This window comes from Hyaena hyaena, unplaced genomic scaffold (genome assembly GCF_003009895.1).
Source record: "Hyaena hyaena isolate Hyena2069 unplaced genomic scaffold, ASM300989v1 scaffold_229, whole genome shotgun sequence".
NCBI classification, from domain to species: domain Eukaryota; kingdom Metazoa; phylum Chordata; class Mammalia; order Carnivora; family Hyaenidae; genus Hyaena; species Hyaena hyaena.
In genome coordinates this window covers 2,224,326-2,240,663 of record NW_024080861.1, presented here as the reverse complement: position 1 = coordinate 2,240,663, position 16,338 = coordinate 2,224,326, and the positions used below count along the sequence as shown (strand labels likewise).

The window sequence follows — 16,338 nt, the reverse complement described above, 5'->3', positions numbered from 1 at the left end:
TTCCCTATAGCCAGAATAATTTTACACTATTCTTATGGAACCAACCTTGTTATTTTATTGCACAGGTCGGTTACATGCGACACACCACCATCAAACAGCTTTGTAAATTCGAAGTTTTCCTCAGCTGCCAACGGGGATTGTGGGATGGCTACCTGAGCAGTGAGCAAAGCCCCAGAAGGTCCTCCCTATTATCTTTGCTGATCAAACAACCCCAAACTCGAAAACCTTGAATCCCAAATAAAGTGACACACCGAAGAGAGATACAATGTTAGTTTCTGAAATTTTATTGTTTTTAATACATACATGTCACAAACAGAAACCTTCAAACACCACACACGATTCCATAACCAAATGTTTCAGGTTTATCAACATTCTCGAACTATTTACACCTTCTTCCCTCAACAAAAGTGCAATCCAAGACATCTTGACAAGAAGTGTTTACTGACGAGAATATATTTTTGAGCTGGTTTTAATGATGCCCATCCGTGATTCTTCCTTTCAATTAACCTGGAATAATAACAAAGTCAACAGGACACAGAGATGAGCTGGGTTAGGCAGCATCCTATGAAAGGAACAAAAACACTGAACAGGGGCGCTTACTCCTCAAGTCCTCCCCAAACCTCCGACCAAAATTGCTCTAGCGCTGCAACCAGGAGACCAGAGGGGAGAGCCACGTGGAGGTCCTGACCCGGGAAAGCAGGACAGGCTGTACATGAAGCGTTGGGTCTTATGGGACAAGACATAAGACTGCAGCAAGTCAGGTCTCACGGTCTGAGAAGTTATGCATCAGCCTATCTGTTAGTTCTAGTATTTCAACACCAAATAATATTCTTCCTTAAGATGAGTCCATTTCCCCCCAAACAGATATGAAAATACTTTTTACTCTGAAAATAAGCTTCTTTTGCAAAAACGGGAAAGCAAAGCCCAGGGAGTGCTCTTTCTCAGAGTGGAATAATTTATCCCACTCCGCAATGGCATGGCCAAGGTCTAGTTTTTAATCAAGGAGCTGATAAACTCAGTATTATCTATTACTTGCTTTCAGATGCAACCAGAAGAGAGTGGACAACTGAGTCAGCCTGAAGAGGAAGTAATAAAACCATCAGAAAGAGTTTCTCACTAGAATGAAGCAGTTAAAATGTTATTTGTTCCAAGTATAGAACACTTAAACTAAATGACAAAAACAAAAGTGAGCACAGACGAAAAATCACTTTGAAATTACTAATCAGTGGAAGTGGTTCATTTTACTGAGCGCTACGTGTATCAGAAAAAAAGAAAATGGATCTGTGGTGTGACTAATATCCTTTAACATCCAAACTACAACAAAAATAGTCCTCTTTTTTGACATACTCCAACTTCCACCAAGGAATTCAGAGCAAAGTACTTTGAGAAAGTGTGGCAAAAGTACCAAGGTCAGCAGATCTCCAAAATGAGATTTACTCTCCACATTGTTGCAAACTCAATTATATTTTATTCTCAAATAAGCCAGATTCTCTACTTTGGAGGAGAACGTGATGACTTCAAAGCAAAAGATACTCTCAGATGAGACCTGTGCCTCGACTTTTATATATCTGCAGCAGCCACAGAATCCTAACTTTGTCATCCAAATAAGGACCAAAAGCAAATTGCATCTAATTACAGGGAAAACTCCCCATCCTATTTTTCAGAGAGTAGAAAACAAATATAAGGCGAAAACACTGAATACATCAGACACTACACTCACAGTAGTTTCAGCCCAAGGACCTTGTGAATGTGTAAATGTGGAAGTTTTAAGATCCAGAACAACGATGTAAGCAGGTTTCTCTACAAAATTTTAGGTGGATTAAAAAATAGCATTACCAACATGTATTTTACTATTTGTTTTAAATTCAGAACTGAAATCCAAATGCTACTCTTAGGACAAGAGAAACCAATTTTTTTACTTGGATACATGAGAGAATCAACGGGGAACCAGTTAATTCACAATTACAGCTCTGTGTATTAAAGACAAATTTGCAAGGGCTATGTCTTATAGTCCTTTTACAGTCGCATCAAGTACCATCAGACCAATACCGATTTGCCGCTTCTTAAAGGCATTGAGCATTTCATTTCCCCCTACTGTGAAATATTTCTCAGATCATCAAACAGTAAACCAGATGCAGTAAACCGAATTACAATCATCCAAACTGAAAGATAAGGACATTAGTCAATATACTGGTTCTTTAATGCTCTGTTATTTCAAACAAAACATCAAATATGTCACACAGCAGAACTGAAACTTGTTTGCAATAATAGCTAAACAATTCTGAGAGGGAAAACGCTGTCTTTCTGAGAGGGGGAAAAAAGGTATAAACCAAATGAATAATACAAAATGTTCACATAACCCCAATTTGGTTACCCATGAAACGATTGTATTCTTAGCATTTTATTAGCATACGTGTAGTACTTGAAACTACCAAATCCATTTTTGAGAAATCAGACTCCAATTACAATTCTATATGGGTATGAGGTGTCAGTCTGTTTAAATCATCAAGTCTGTATTTAGGAAAGCCCAATGCTCTGACTAATCGAGGCACACAAATTATCATCTTTTTTCACTGATGGTGAAGTACTACCATGGAGGGCTTCAGAATGACCTCTTCTCAAGCATACTGTTTTACATTACAACACATAATGTTCTGAAAAACGAAACACATTTTAAAAAGAAATATTACCATTATTTTTCCTCAAATCCCCAAAAGCAATTTTTTCCCTTTCCTTCCTAGGGTCAAACCTATGATTTAGGAAACTCAGCATTAAATGGGTAAAATGTGGCCATAAAAATTTTGTGGAAGGCAGAGCATGGTAATAATGGTGGCTCCGAAATTCACCAGTAAGGGTCTACGGCTGTGAGATTTACCTGTAAGAAGGATCTGACATTCAATGACACTTCGACAGTGCAGCCTACATAAATCGGCACCACCCGGATCACGTTATTCATGCATTCTCCTTCAGAGCTCATCTGACCAACCTCAAAGACACAATTCAAATGACAAGGTTCTTTCTGCCTGTTCTTGCCGTCTTAGAGTCACTGGGTATCGCTTCCAAATTCATTTAGCATTGTCTCTCCACTACAGGTTGGCTTACCCACAAATCTCTGCAACACCATTAGTTTTCATAGGTCTTACAATTTGGATATAATTTTCAGTAGGAAAACTGCTAAATCACAACAGTGATAGAAAGAGCACTCGTGTCTACTTTCAAATAGTCTGCAGGCCAGTGCGCGCTGCACATCACTAAACCAAGACAGAGTAGCCCACTATCAGCTCTCCAGGTGCAGGCTTACAGTCACACATCACGTGTTTTTCCCAAGGCCAGGGAAGATCTAAAAGTGGGTCTTGAGACAGTTAACATCTTAACGAGAGTTTCCTTCCAACTCCTACCATGCTTGTCGTTTATAACCAGCTGATCCCTTTGCTAATTTCACCCTATCTCCCCCCCCACCTTCAAAGCTGCATGAGAGAGATACTGGCCCAGACTCACAGGGTTATCCATCTGGGCTCTGGCCATGACCACAGACTAACACTCAGGACTCAAGAGAGGGCCAGGGGCCAACCCCGTGTCAGTGACACATGTACACAAAGGAACTCTCCTTTAAATTAGAAAAGAAAGTAACGTCACAGATGTTTCCCTATAAAAGATATGTCATAAAGAAATAATGTCAATAAAATAGCTATTACTAAAGCAAAGCTTTCATCAATAAGCTTCGAGAACTTTGAAGGAGGAAAATGGCTTCACGAAATGGTAGTCCAGGTTCCCACAGTGCGGACACTGCTGGACATTGCTGTACTCGGAGAAGTACTGCATCCCGATGCGCACGTCTATCACAGGCTTCCCGCAGTGCTTACAGTTCAGGCGGGCCTGGGGGGGAAACACAGACGCGTGAGCCACGATGCCCTTTTGTCTCAGAGCAAGGTCAAAGTCACCCAAACCGCAACGCGACATTGCTATGTCAGAGAAATGGATCAAGAGTTTAGCGAAGCATCCCTTTTATTACCAAAAGCAGGTTATGCAAAGCCTAAGATATATATTCAAATACTCATCACCAGTCCGACACACTGACTCTTACATCTCTCTGGAGGTGCACACCACTAGCAGTTCCACCTCCTGGTAGAAAGCAAGCTCCAAACTTGTACTGCCTGAACATCTCCACTAACACTCCCCAAACCACAGGAAACCCCCCTCCCCTGGACTGTAAAGAGTGGCTGAAGCCGACTTCCTTCATTCAAAGCCTCATGAAACTTCTGGGAACATGCTGAGTTTATTTTAAAACTTCATATACATCTCTCATTCTGCTCCTTACTACACTTGTTTTCTTTGATGCAAAAATAAAATGCCCCTAAAATACTCAAGGAAAATGAACAATCCAGGAAGAAGTGCTATGTTTATCCTGAGGCTTCTGGGAAACCACCGCACAGATCTTCATTCCTGCCTGGGCCTCTGATAGCACAAGACTAGAGTCGTTTCAGCAAAAGGTCCAAGAACTTAAGTGAAAAACCAGAAATGATAAATACAACAGACTCTCAATTTAGATTCATTCTAAAAGTGTAATAGAAAGTGTGGTCTCATTTTGTGCTCAACATACTCTGGTGAGGTATGTGGTAGTATGTAAATTTTAGATGAGGAAACTGAGGAACACAGTGAGAGTGCAACATGCCTAAGACCGCAGTTAGGAAGCAGGAAGGCTGAGAACTGAGCAAAGTGGTTTACTCCAGAGCCCCCATTCTTAGCCGTGACATGGACGACCTTCCTGGAGCCTAAGATAAATTCTCTTCTAGCTGATTAATCTTTCTGAACAACAAAAGCGAAATTCTGGGCAAACCTCTCTCTTTAAACACTCTCTTTCATCTGCCATTCCTTTCAAATAACTAACCATTGCTTATTTTTGGCTCCAAGTCTTCTTAGAAGACTTCCCTTGATTACTTAATAATGTCTAACACTTGTACCTTCACAGTGAATAAACAGTTGACCCTTGAACAACACAGGTTGAACTACACAGGTCCAGTTATAAGGAGTTTTTTAAATAAATACAGTACAGTACTGTAAGTGTATTCTCTTTCCCTTATTACTTTCTTAATAATGTTATCTTTTCTCTACCTTGCTTCATCGTAAGAATACAGTATATAATACATATAATATATAAAATACGCCTTAATCAACTATTTATGTTATCGTAAGGTTTTCGGTCAATAGGAGACTATTTGTAGTTACGTGTTTAGGGAGTCAAAAGTTATAAGCAGATTTCCAACTGTGCAGGGGATCAGTGCCCTTAACCCCGATGTTGTTCAAGAGTGAACTATAGTTAACTGATATATTTTTTTTAAGCCAAAGAGTAATCAAACATATTTTCCATTTCCATAAAATAAAGGTCTGGGCTTACACTGTTTTAAGGAAGAAATACCTAGTGAGTACCCATAGGCTGGGTATGCAGGATGCCATTCTGCTTCCTCCCTAAGGATCAGGAAATAATCCCAGTGCCTTCCAGTCTGTAGAAAGAACACCAGACTGGCTGTGACACGTTTGTAAAGACCTGAGTAAAAGGACTTCTACTCTGTGTGTGGAAAGTGAGGAGGCTAAACAAGATCTCCCAGGTCCTTTCCAGCACCAACATTCTATGGGGTACAGGCCCCAAATTCTTTTATTTCCTTAATTCTTTAAAAGAGAACCCTCTCTCATGTGAGTAAAGAGAGAGGAGCCACCCGCTCCTGTTTCTCCCGTCTCAAAGGCCTGCATCACAGCCCAGTGAGTGTTACAAAACGCTACAGTGCAGAACAAAAAGGCTAGGAGATCTCATTTCCAAGCCTAATGGAATTTTAAGATGGAAATGTGGTCAATGTATCAGAATAGCATAAAAGTGATCAGTCCTATCCGGAATTAAGTGACAGGCCATGCATGGCCATTTAGGTCTCTCATGACCGTACTTCTCTTTTGAGAATACTAGGAGAGACACAGTATGGCTGAAATACCCACTCTGCAAACCTTTCCATTCAACTGGCACAGGCTGCCACTGGGCACTCGCTTTATAAAATCAAGCCATCACGCTAAAGATACAAAACTATGTCATCGCCAATAAAGTGTTTATTAGTTATTTATATTAAAAGCCAGGGTTGGCCACCATAGAGTTAAGGAAAATTCTCCCCTACCCACGAATATCAAGGAATCCTAAAACGACGCTTTCTTTTCTCCAAGCACTTGGAAATAAACCACGATACTTCCAAGAAATTTCTCTGGTCTCTGGTGTTTCCATGTACTTATTAATGTGTTGTTGGAAGCTACCGCTTCTCTTTCTCCTGATGGTGGCTAAGTTTTGGAAAATGCTTTCTCTTACCAGTGATTTACGGATTACAAATCTTTTATGTCGACCTCACTGTACAAAGCAGGCAGCTTCTGGGTAACTACACTATCCCACAGAAGGAAAGGAAAAAGAAAATCCTATCAAAGAATGTAAAAGTTTCTTCTTCCTTTTAAATAGTAACTTTTTCTTTTTTCTTCATTTTCTTTAATGTTTGTTTATTTTTGAGAGAGAGAGAGAGAGAGAGAGAGAGGGAGGGAGACAGAGCGTGAGCAGGGAAAGGGCAGAGAGAGAGAGAGAGAGGGAGACACAGAATCCAAAGCAGGTTCCAGGCTCTGAGCTGTTAGCACAGAGCCTGACGTGGGGTTTGAACTCATGGACTGTGAGATCATGACCTGAGCTGAAGCTTAACTGACTGAGCCACACAGGCGCCCCTATATAATAACTTTTTTCTTACCAGAACCTAAGTATATGTTAGTCATACAAACACAAGAAAATACAGCAAAAAGAAAACTTAAGAAACCACTTAGCACCCCAGCATCCAGAAACAACCTCTGGTTAAAGGTCAGCAGCTCCCTGTCCATATTCACTTTTACAAATGGAAGCATACTATTTTGCTGTTCTATAAACTACCTTTTTGACTTGAAACTACAACTCTTCTCCATGGATTACACATCAGTCTACATCCCCCTGCGAAGGGCTGCAGAGTATTCCAGCAACAGCTCCCTCACACTGTGGTACATCCACCTTCATCTCTGGACTCTGGGGAAGTCTCGGGATTGCTTGCAATCTTCCTCGTCCTCTCCCACACTAACCGCAGCGCCGCCTCTAACTCCCTGCACTCACTGTGGCCAGAAGCCTGCGATCATGCGCAGCTCGCTCTGTGGGGCCAATACCAACCTGACAGCAAGGAGAGGCGGCCAGGATGTCGTAGGTGTACATGGTACCCAGCTGGTGCCAGCTGCCGTCCCACCGCGACTTACACTTGATGCAGATGATCTTGTGAACCCCCTCCAGGCAGTCCACACACACGGCGTACAGGTGCATGAGCCTCCCTGTGCACAGAAGACATAATGCTGAGAGGGGCCGTTAGAGGAGATACAGAAAATGGGTTACCTACCAATTATACAAAAACACGTTACCATGCAGATAAAATACAAAGCAAAATAGGTCATGTTTATCACATATCCCCAAACTGTCCGTTTAGAAAAATGATGAATACTAACGATTATCAATGGGACATATGTACTTGAAGTTCTATTTTAGTAAATATTGCCTCAATTCACTTTTCTAAAAAGAACTGACAGGTTTACAATATGGGCATCCAAACTCAAAGGATCAAGCCACAGATGCAAAAAATCACCCAGTGATCAGAGGACTTTCTGCTCAGAAGTCTGTGTATGGCGTGGGGACTGAACCAGCAACTTTAGTCTGCAGTCAAGGGCTTTCGTCCACTGACAAGTCCCATCATAAAAAAGGCAAGTCTGTCTTGGTATTGGTGGCCCAGAATTAAACCACAGCTACGAGTACTACGTTAACTGTCTTTGTCTCCAAAACTGCTCAGCCATCACCATATTTAATTTAGGAACCAGAATTATATCTTACTTCTAAGTGGTTATTTAAAAGGATGTCAATGATTTGTTACTTACTGGGCTCTTAAAAGACACAACCCCATTCCTCCATTGCCTTTTAATATCTAGTACTTGAGAAAGAAGTCACCACCCTTGTTTACACAGAAGGATTAGGATTCGAATCATTGGGAAAGACTGGGAATGTCCAGCGTCAGCCTAGACAGTGTAAAATAGCAACACTGTTGCTCTCACAGGGCGCTCTGCTGTGCCCAAAGCTACTGTAAGAGGTACAGTAATCCTCCAAAATGTGCTGCACCCTGCCATCCACCAGTCAGCCCATGGCTCTGCACCTGTCAGTGGTTAGGGCCAGCCTGCTCCTTACCCACTGGGGTACTTACAGTACTGTACATTTACATTGCATTTGCTTACAAGGCTCTCTTTCCTCTGGGAGGGTAGGAACATGTTTTAACACACACACACACACACACACACACACACACACACACACACACTGTTCTCAGGACTAATTTTCACCTTTCTCTGCCCATTCCCTTCAGATGTGGTGCTGGGCTCTGCCAATACTTTTCCTTTACTTTCTCTTTTTTCCCTATTCAAGAGTTCTTCCAGTCTTAAGATCTGAACCACCACTGTTCTAAAAGAAGCTCCCCTAATGCTTATTTCTAATGGCACTTGCTACAGAGACCTCACCACCGTAGAGTCCCAACACCCCTTCAAACCAAATACACACCAATGCCCTCATCTTCTTCCCCCTAAGACAAGTCCCTTTCCCAATGTTCCCCACTCCTATCCAAGACAGCATCATTTATCTGGTCTAGAGTTGAAGTAAGCCAACAAGGATGCATTTTCTTCCCTGTAGGCTCCGTGTCTAGAACAATGTCTGCAATGTAGAAAGCACTGCATACTGGTTGTTGGTTAAATGGATGAGATATAGTCATAGCCAAAGATATTATAACCCTGGAGGCCTCTAAGGCGAAAAGAAAAAAAGGGAGTGGGGGGGGTGGAAGGTGACAAGAGCTTCTTGTAATACTGCCCATCTCCGCTCTAGAGCACTGAGAATAAAAAAGTCCCACGTTCCTTGCCCACGTGGAGTGGCCTGACAAGATTTCGTGATATCAATTCAAGTATCCAAGATCACTAGAAAATACTTCATTGCCAGTCTCCCTCCTAGATTTACCACTGGGAAATCTCAAACATTCAAAGACGGCCAGTGGGCTGCCAGGAAGGGCGGGAGAAGGGACAGACACAGAGGTGAGGTGTTAGTGGCAATGACCATGATGACAGAGCCAACAGGGAACCATTACTGAGTGTCCACCAAGGGTCTGGCACGTGCTCTAAGGAAGCCCCGTGAATCATTTCACTTAACCCTCAAAGCAACACCATGAAGCAGGCTGTACTGTTATTCCCACTCCAAACTGGAGGGACTGAAGTTCAGTGAGCTGACTTAACTTACCCAGGCTGGTGAAGGTAATAAGTAGCAAAGTCCAGACTTAAATTCAGGTCTGTCCCACTCTCAACCTCCAGGAAAGCTCCAGGGAACACCGGGCCTAGAACTTCTTGATTTGTTTCAGTTACTATTACACGTTGTCCTAAATACAGAGATTTTTACATTTCTAAACCGTAGGGCTGTGAGTTCAAACAAAAAGTAGACTCCTAAAAGAACAGTCACCTGTGGTTCCAAGTGGTAAAAAAGCACAGCGAGAACTTCCTAATCAGATCAATCTTAATAAATTATTCAAACCAAACCAAACCAAACCAAACCATCTTCTCAGAGGAAGAGTCAGAGAACAGAGGCTGGAGATGGAGGCTGCGGCGGGCAGCGATGGGTAAAGGGCAAGCTGGGGAACAACAATCCACATGGCCCACCCCTGGAAATAACCAGTTGTTCTGGCAGCATATAATAAACTGCAGCCTGGATTCCTGTGGCCTGGACCACGGCCTTTCCATTGTAGTTGGAAATGCTTTTAAGCCATACATGGGTGGGACTCTGTGACAGAAGAAATGATTGCCACTAGCTAGCAATAAAAAAAAAGAGTGGATGGACTTGTATGACATGTGGCAACAAAAACAATGACACAACATCAAGGCCTCACCTGTGACACAGACTGGGTCTGGTCCTAATCTTCAGATTTTATCAGCAGTCAAACTTCTTAAGACCTTTGTAGTATGTGCCTAACTAACACATCCGTTAGCTGTTTGTGGATATATACGTACTTATGTGTATTAAGTGTACACACACACACACACACACACACACACAGTTCTCAGGACTATCTAATTTTCACCTTTCTCCACCCATTCTCTGATAGGCACCCTTCAGACATGGTGCTGGGCTCTGCCACATGCTCTTTCTCTACTTTCTCTTTTCTCCCTATTCAAGAGTTCTTCCAATCTTAAGATCTGAACCACCACTGTTATTAAAAAAAAAAAAAAAAAAAAAAGCTCCCCTAATGCTTATTTCTAATAGTACTTGCAGGGGCGCCTGGGTGGCTCAGTCGGTTAAGCATCTGACTTTGGTTCAGGTCATGATCTCAAGGTTTGTGGGTTTGAGCCCCGCGTTGGGCTCTGTGCTGAAAGATCAGACCCTGGAGCATGCTTTGGATTCACTGTCTCCCTCGTTCCTTGCCCCTCCCCCACCCACACTGTGTGTCTCTCTCTCCCTCTCTCTCTCAAAAATAAACATTTAAAAAAAGAGCTCCTGGAAATTATAATTTATGTATTTACAGAACAGAAAATCTTAAACTCAGTAAAAATACTGGAATATAAAGTTAAAGAAATCTTCCAGAAGACAAGATAAAGAGATAAACAATAGGCTCAATACATATATAAGATCCCTCCATCTCAAAAAAAAGGGGGGGGATCAATTTTAAGAGGTACAATACCTGACTAACAGTTGCATAGTTTTTTTTTTTTGAGTGAAAGAAAAAATCTTCAGAGAAATAAATTAGAAGACCATTCGCCCAAAGTGAAGACCATAAGTTTACAGTCGAAAACCCAAGAGACTATCTTTTCCCATTCTGTCAGTTGCCTATTAGTTTTATTGATTATTTCCTTTGTGTGCAGAAGCTTTTTAACTTGATGAAGTCCCAACCAACAGAATGGGAAAACATAGTTGCAAATGACATATCGGATAAAGGGCTAGTATCCAAAATCTATAAGGAACTCATGAAACTCAACACCTGAAAAACAAATAATCCAGTGATGAAATGGGCAGAAGACATGAACAGACACTTCTCCAAAGACATCTAGATGGCTAAGAGACACATGAAACGATGCTCAGCATCCCTCATCATCAGGGAAATACAAATCAAAACCATACTGAGATACCACCTCACGCCAGTCAGAGTGGCTAAAATGAACAAATCAGGAGACTCTAGATGCTGGTGAGGATATGGAGAAACGGGCACCTTCCTACACTGTTGGTGGGAATGTAAACTGGTGCAGCCCCTCTGGAAAACTGGAGATTCCTCAAAAATTTAACAATAGAACTCCCCTATGACCCAGCAATAGCACTGCTAGGGATACAGGAGTGCTGATGCATAGGGGCACATGTACCCCAATGTTCATAGCAGCACTCTCAACAATACCCAGATCATGGAAAGAGCCTAAATGTCCATCAGCTGACAAATGGATCATGAAGATGTGGTTCATCTATACAATAGAATACTACATAGCAATGAGAAAGAATGAAATCTGGCCATTTGTAGCAATGTGGATGGAACTCAAGGGTGTTATGCTGAGTGAAATAAGTCAGGCAGAGAAGGACAGATACCATATGTTTTCACTCATAAGTGGAACAGGAGAAACTTAACAGAGGACCATGGGGGGAGGGGAAGGGGAAAATAACTAAGGAGAGGGAGAGAGGCAAACCATAAGAAATTCTTAAATACTGAGAACAAACTGAGGGTTGATGGGGGATGGGGGAGAGGAGAAGGGGGTGATGGGCATGGAGAAGGGCACTTGTTGGGATAAGCACTGGGTGTTATATGGAAACCAACTTGACAATAAACTATAAATTAAATTAAATTAAATTAAATTGAAATGAATGAATGAATGAATAAGAAACCAAGCAAGCATGCTTCACAGTGAAGGAGGTAGGGGGGTGGGGCCAAGTCATGGTGAAACTTCAGAACACTAGAGATAAAGAGGAAATCTTAAAACCTTCAGGGGATAGGAGGGGAGAACAAAGGGACAGGAATAAGAATAACATTTGACTTCTCAACAGTGACACTGGAAGACAGGAGACAGTGAAGAAAGGCCTTCAGCATCCTAAGGGGAAAATATTTATAACTTGGAAATATTTATAACTTCATACCCAGTCAAACAGCAATCAAGTATGAAGACAGAATCAAGATCTTATCACACTTGCAAGGTCTGAAAATACCTATTCCCACGCCTGCTTTCTCAGAAAGCTCCTGGGGATGTTTCTTAATAAACTGGGGGAATAAAGCAAGAAAAAAGGAAATATGGGATCTAGGAAACAGAAGACAATGAAAAGAAAAGCAATTATAGAATTCCTGGAAGGGCAGCTATGTGGTACAGCCAGTAATGAGCGCACCAGGACGGACAGGGGCAGGGAGACATAAGGCTCCATGAAGGGGATTTCTGCAAAAAGAAATTCATAAAAAGTATGAGAGGTATATGCAAACACTTCTGAAAGCTTTGTGAGAGCTGCTGGAGAGTGAGAATAACCAGCCGCTGTTTCCGAAAAGACTAAGCCAATGAAATTGTGAAGCAGCTATTACCTTGAAGGAAAACAAAAGATGTCCTAGAATATACTGTACTCTATACAGGAAATGCACCTACACTTCTTGCTCAACCCTAAATATTTACATAATCTAACAATAAAACATAAAGGATTTAACCAAGAGCTGTAATAGATTATCCTGATAGAAAGCGGAAGACTTAAGTCATTGACCTCAAAAGTAAGTCAACAGACAGTATCTAAATTTGGATATGAAGATAGCAGTTTTTTAAATGATGATGGTAAAACCTGACAATCAGTTACAGTTGAAAAGTGCTCATCTCTGGGAAATGAAACAGCAGGCGTTGATGGGAAGAAGGCAGGTGGGGATATATCGTTTCTACTACAGGCTTTTTTAGCACACTTTTTTTAGTTTATTGTTGTTTCTTTTTTTAAGTTTATTTATTTACTTGGAGAGAGAGAGAGAGTGTGTGTACAGGAGAAGCAGAAAGCAGAATCCCAAGCAGGCTCTGCATTGTCACAGGTGCCCCCTTTTTTATCACACTTTTAAAGTTACAAATGTGTTATACATCATGTATCTCATCTACATATAAATTCAGTAATTTAGGGCGTCTGAGTGGCTCAGTGGGGTATTGATCTCACACCACATTGCTGGTGTGGAGTCTGCTTGGGATATTTTCTTTCTCTCTCTCTCTCTCTCTCTCTCTCTCTCTCTCTCTCTCTGCCTCTCCGACCCCCTGCCCTCCACACACATCTATGTGCACTCACTCTCTCTTAAAACAAATAACTTCTTTTAAAAAATTCAGTAATTTTACACGAATTGATAGGTTTCTCACATACACTGACCAACCCCCATCATTTAAGTTATGGCTGAACTACCCCTGCTTTCCTGATCGTCATCCCCGGCGCTAAGCTTCCCCCACTTCACCACCAGGGCAATGTCTCAGCTTTCAGTAAGTAACCCTCCATTTTCCATTTGCTGCTATCCAGAGAGCCTTACCTTCGGTAAACTTTAAGATTAATTCAATTAATCTAAAAACATGCTGGCCCTCTCTGACCCCTACTTTCCCTTACTCCATCATCTTTACAAGGATCACACAGAATATACAGCATGCTGGGCACATTAACACAGGTTTCAAAGGCAACCGATTTATACCAAGTGACATAATTATGCAATTCCAACTCTAAATTCCCTCCCAGTTACGAAAAACTACACACCAGGAATCCTCCCTTCAAATTACAGCAGAACAAACATAGAATTACCCACCAGGACAACTGTAGTTGGTCCAGTGACATCAGGGTAGAGGGGGAAAAAAAAAAAACCCAACCCCACCTCCACCACTCAATGGGCAAAGATGAAACACTCAACCATCACCTAACACCTGACTAAAAAACCAAGAAAGCACCAACAGTTAAAATCAAGCCGGACCAGGGCCATCCCATCGCGTTTGCTTTTCAGCTTGTAACACACAGAAAGCAGGCAAGGTGAACGACCACCTGTACCTTGAAGATGACACGGAACGTCATACTCGATCTCATCGTGTCTCGACGGGCTCAAGAACAGAGTTCCGTCCACCAGAGGGAACTGTTCGAACACCGGGAGCGCCCTGTGGCACAGAGCGCAGTTGACGACGTTCCTGTGGCTGGCGCTGAGGGCCGCCAGGATGAACTTCCGCAGGTCCTCGCCCTGGCCCATCTGGGCGTCGTCTTCCATCCGCACGTGGAAAGTGTTCAGTTTATGCCTGGGGATGTGAGTGAGCAGCTCGGACAGGTCCAGCCGCCGCAGGAACTGCACGGGCGCGTCGAAGTGGCCGCCCCGGTGCACGGATAAGCCAGCCGGACTGTACTCGAAGTGCGTGTTCCGGAACACGTGGCCCCCGGCCATGGCCTTTTTGTGCGGCTCCAGATGGATGGCGTTCTTTAAGAATTCCCCGAGGTACCTGGAGGAGCGGGGGCCGCTGAAGTGGGCGGGGGAGAGGATGGAGTAGCCGGTGGGCGGGGACTGGCCCGGGGAGCCGCCGGGAGAGCGGGCCCCATAGGCCGCCGCGCCCACCGCCTTCTCCTGGGAGTTCTGCCGGTCCATGGAGTGCCGCCGCGGGAGGTCATGGCTCAGGCCCTTCTGGGGCTTGCTGGGCGGCCTGCACTTTTTGGCCTCGTCCCCTGCTTCGCCCGGGGGCCTCCCTGTGTTCTTATCCGACCCAGACTTCTTCTTTTTCTCATCCTGCATCCGCTTCACCTGGTACCAGTCTGTGTCCTTCTTTAAGTGGCCCTGCCCGCAGCGGCAGGAGCAGAAGCGGAAAGCCAGGTCGTAGCCCTTCTTTGTCCACATGTTCTGGCGGCACTGCTTCTCGTTCCAGCTGCGGGCCCGGCCGATGCAGTTGAACTGCACGAGGATGCTGCTCTCCCACTCGTAGAAGCACTGCAGGTGCATCCAGGTGCTGCAGGGGCAGTGCTCGTTGTTGCACAGCACCTTCTGGTAGTCGTCCTTGTCCAGGTCCACCGGCCTGCCGAAGCTGCAGATCAGGGGCGTGGCACAGGGGGCTTCTGGGGGGGGAGAGAGAGAGAGAGGGAGAGGTTCAGCACGCAGGAGCCGGGATCCCAGCGGGAACCTGGTCAGAGAGCAAAGCTACCGTCCCCACGTTAGCCCATTCATGCCAACAGGGCAATTTTCTGGTGCCGAGACTCCCACCGCTGCAGTAACACGAGACAGGATTAGAAGACATGTGCTACTCTCTTCTGGCATTTTGTTGGGCCAAGGGAATTTATTTTCAGGTATCTGTTATCTGTGGAAAAACACACCACTAAGCTTCAAAAAGTCCAAATCCTTCACAGTGCAATTAACCGCATGTCAGTACTAACAACAGTACAGTGTAGCACGAGGTTTTCGTAAGATATGGGTATAATGACAGGCAGCTCCAAGGTTCTTTTAAAAAAAGAATCACTCCAATGAACTAGGAAGTAATCTAATGAAGCCACTTAGCCAACGAGTTCAGATGACCACTCCAAAAGGGCCCGCAGAGCCCTTTATCACTAACTTTAGGTTATCCTGAATACCACAGAAAAGCTAGAAAGCAGACTTACCTCTCCCCAACTCTCCTAGAATGGTCTGATACCTAAGGGAAGAATGCTTGGTCAAACTAATTGTTGGTCTACACAGAATCACACTGCCAGGTCATGAAGGAGAAAACCAGAACTCTCCTCAAGCTATCAAGACAGAAAGCAGGAACGCCAAGATATTTCTACCCTATTTAACCACATGCCCCACCCGCACCCAAAAAGCCAATCAGGCTCCCCAAAAGGAGGGAAAACTTGGTGACACAGAGTAGAATCTATTTCCTAAGAAGTAAATAGGATTTAGAGAGACGGGAATCCCACTGGGTTCTGGTTATTTCAACATCTGTAACATTTTCAAAAGGCCCTTCTGGAAAGCAGTAATACTGCTAGTCAGGAAGCTGGGCTTGATCAGGGAGGTTCTACGTGCCAAGCTTAGTTTCAGCTTTGCCTTTTGTAGCTGAGAACCCTCAGGTTCTGTTTTAGAAACCTTACCCTGGTGGCAGTGTGGGACATGAGGCGGGGAAGATAGGGGGCACTCGTCTGGATGAAAGATGAGTGTCTGTGCCACAGGCACAGCAGCAGAGTAAGATGGTGCTCGCTGTTAGGGATGAGCCAACTCTGGTGGACAGCGAACATGAGAGGGGCAGGTTTGGACGAAGACAACTTGGGGCGGGCCTCACTCT

General features: G+C 43.6%; 1 protein-coding gene across 1 annotated transcript in view; it reads right to left on the bottom strand.

The window, feature by feature from the left end:
* Positions 1 to 261: 261 nt before the first annotated feature.
* HECA (hdc homolog, cell cycle regulator) overlaps positions 262 to 16,338 on the bottom strand; it is a 50,011-nt gene continuing 33,934 nt past the window's right edge. The window contains exons 2-4 of the mRNA XM_039243571.1: positions 14,105 to 15,145; positions 7,208 to 7,362; positions 262 to 3,876 (exon numbers count right to left, since the gene is read on the bottom strand). Of these exons, the coding sequence (XP_039099502.1) occupies positions 3,712 to 3,876; positions 7,208 to 7,362; positions 14,105 to 15,145 (1,361 nt within the window). The 3' untranslated portion in view covers positions 262 to 3,711. The remainder of the gene's footprint in view (positions 3,877 to 7,207; positions 7,363 to 14,104; positions 15,146 to 16,338) is intronic.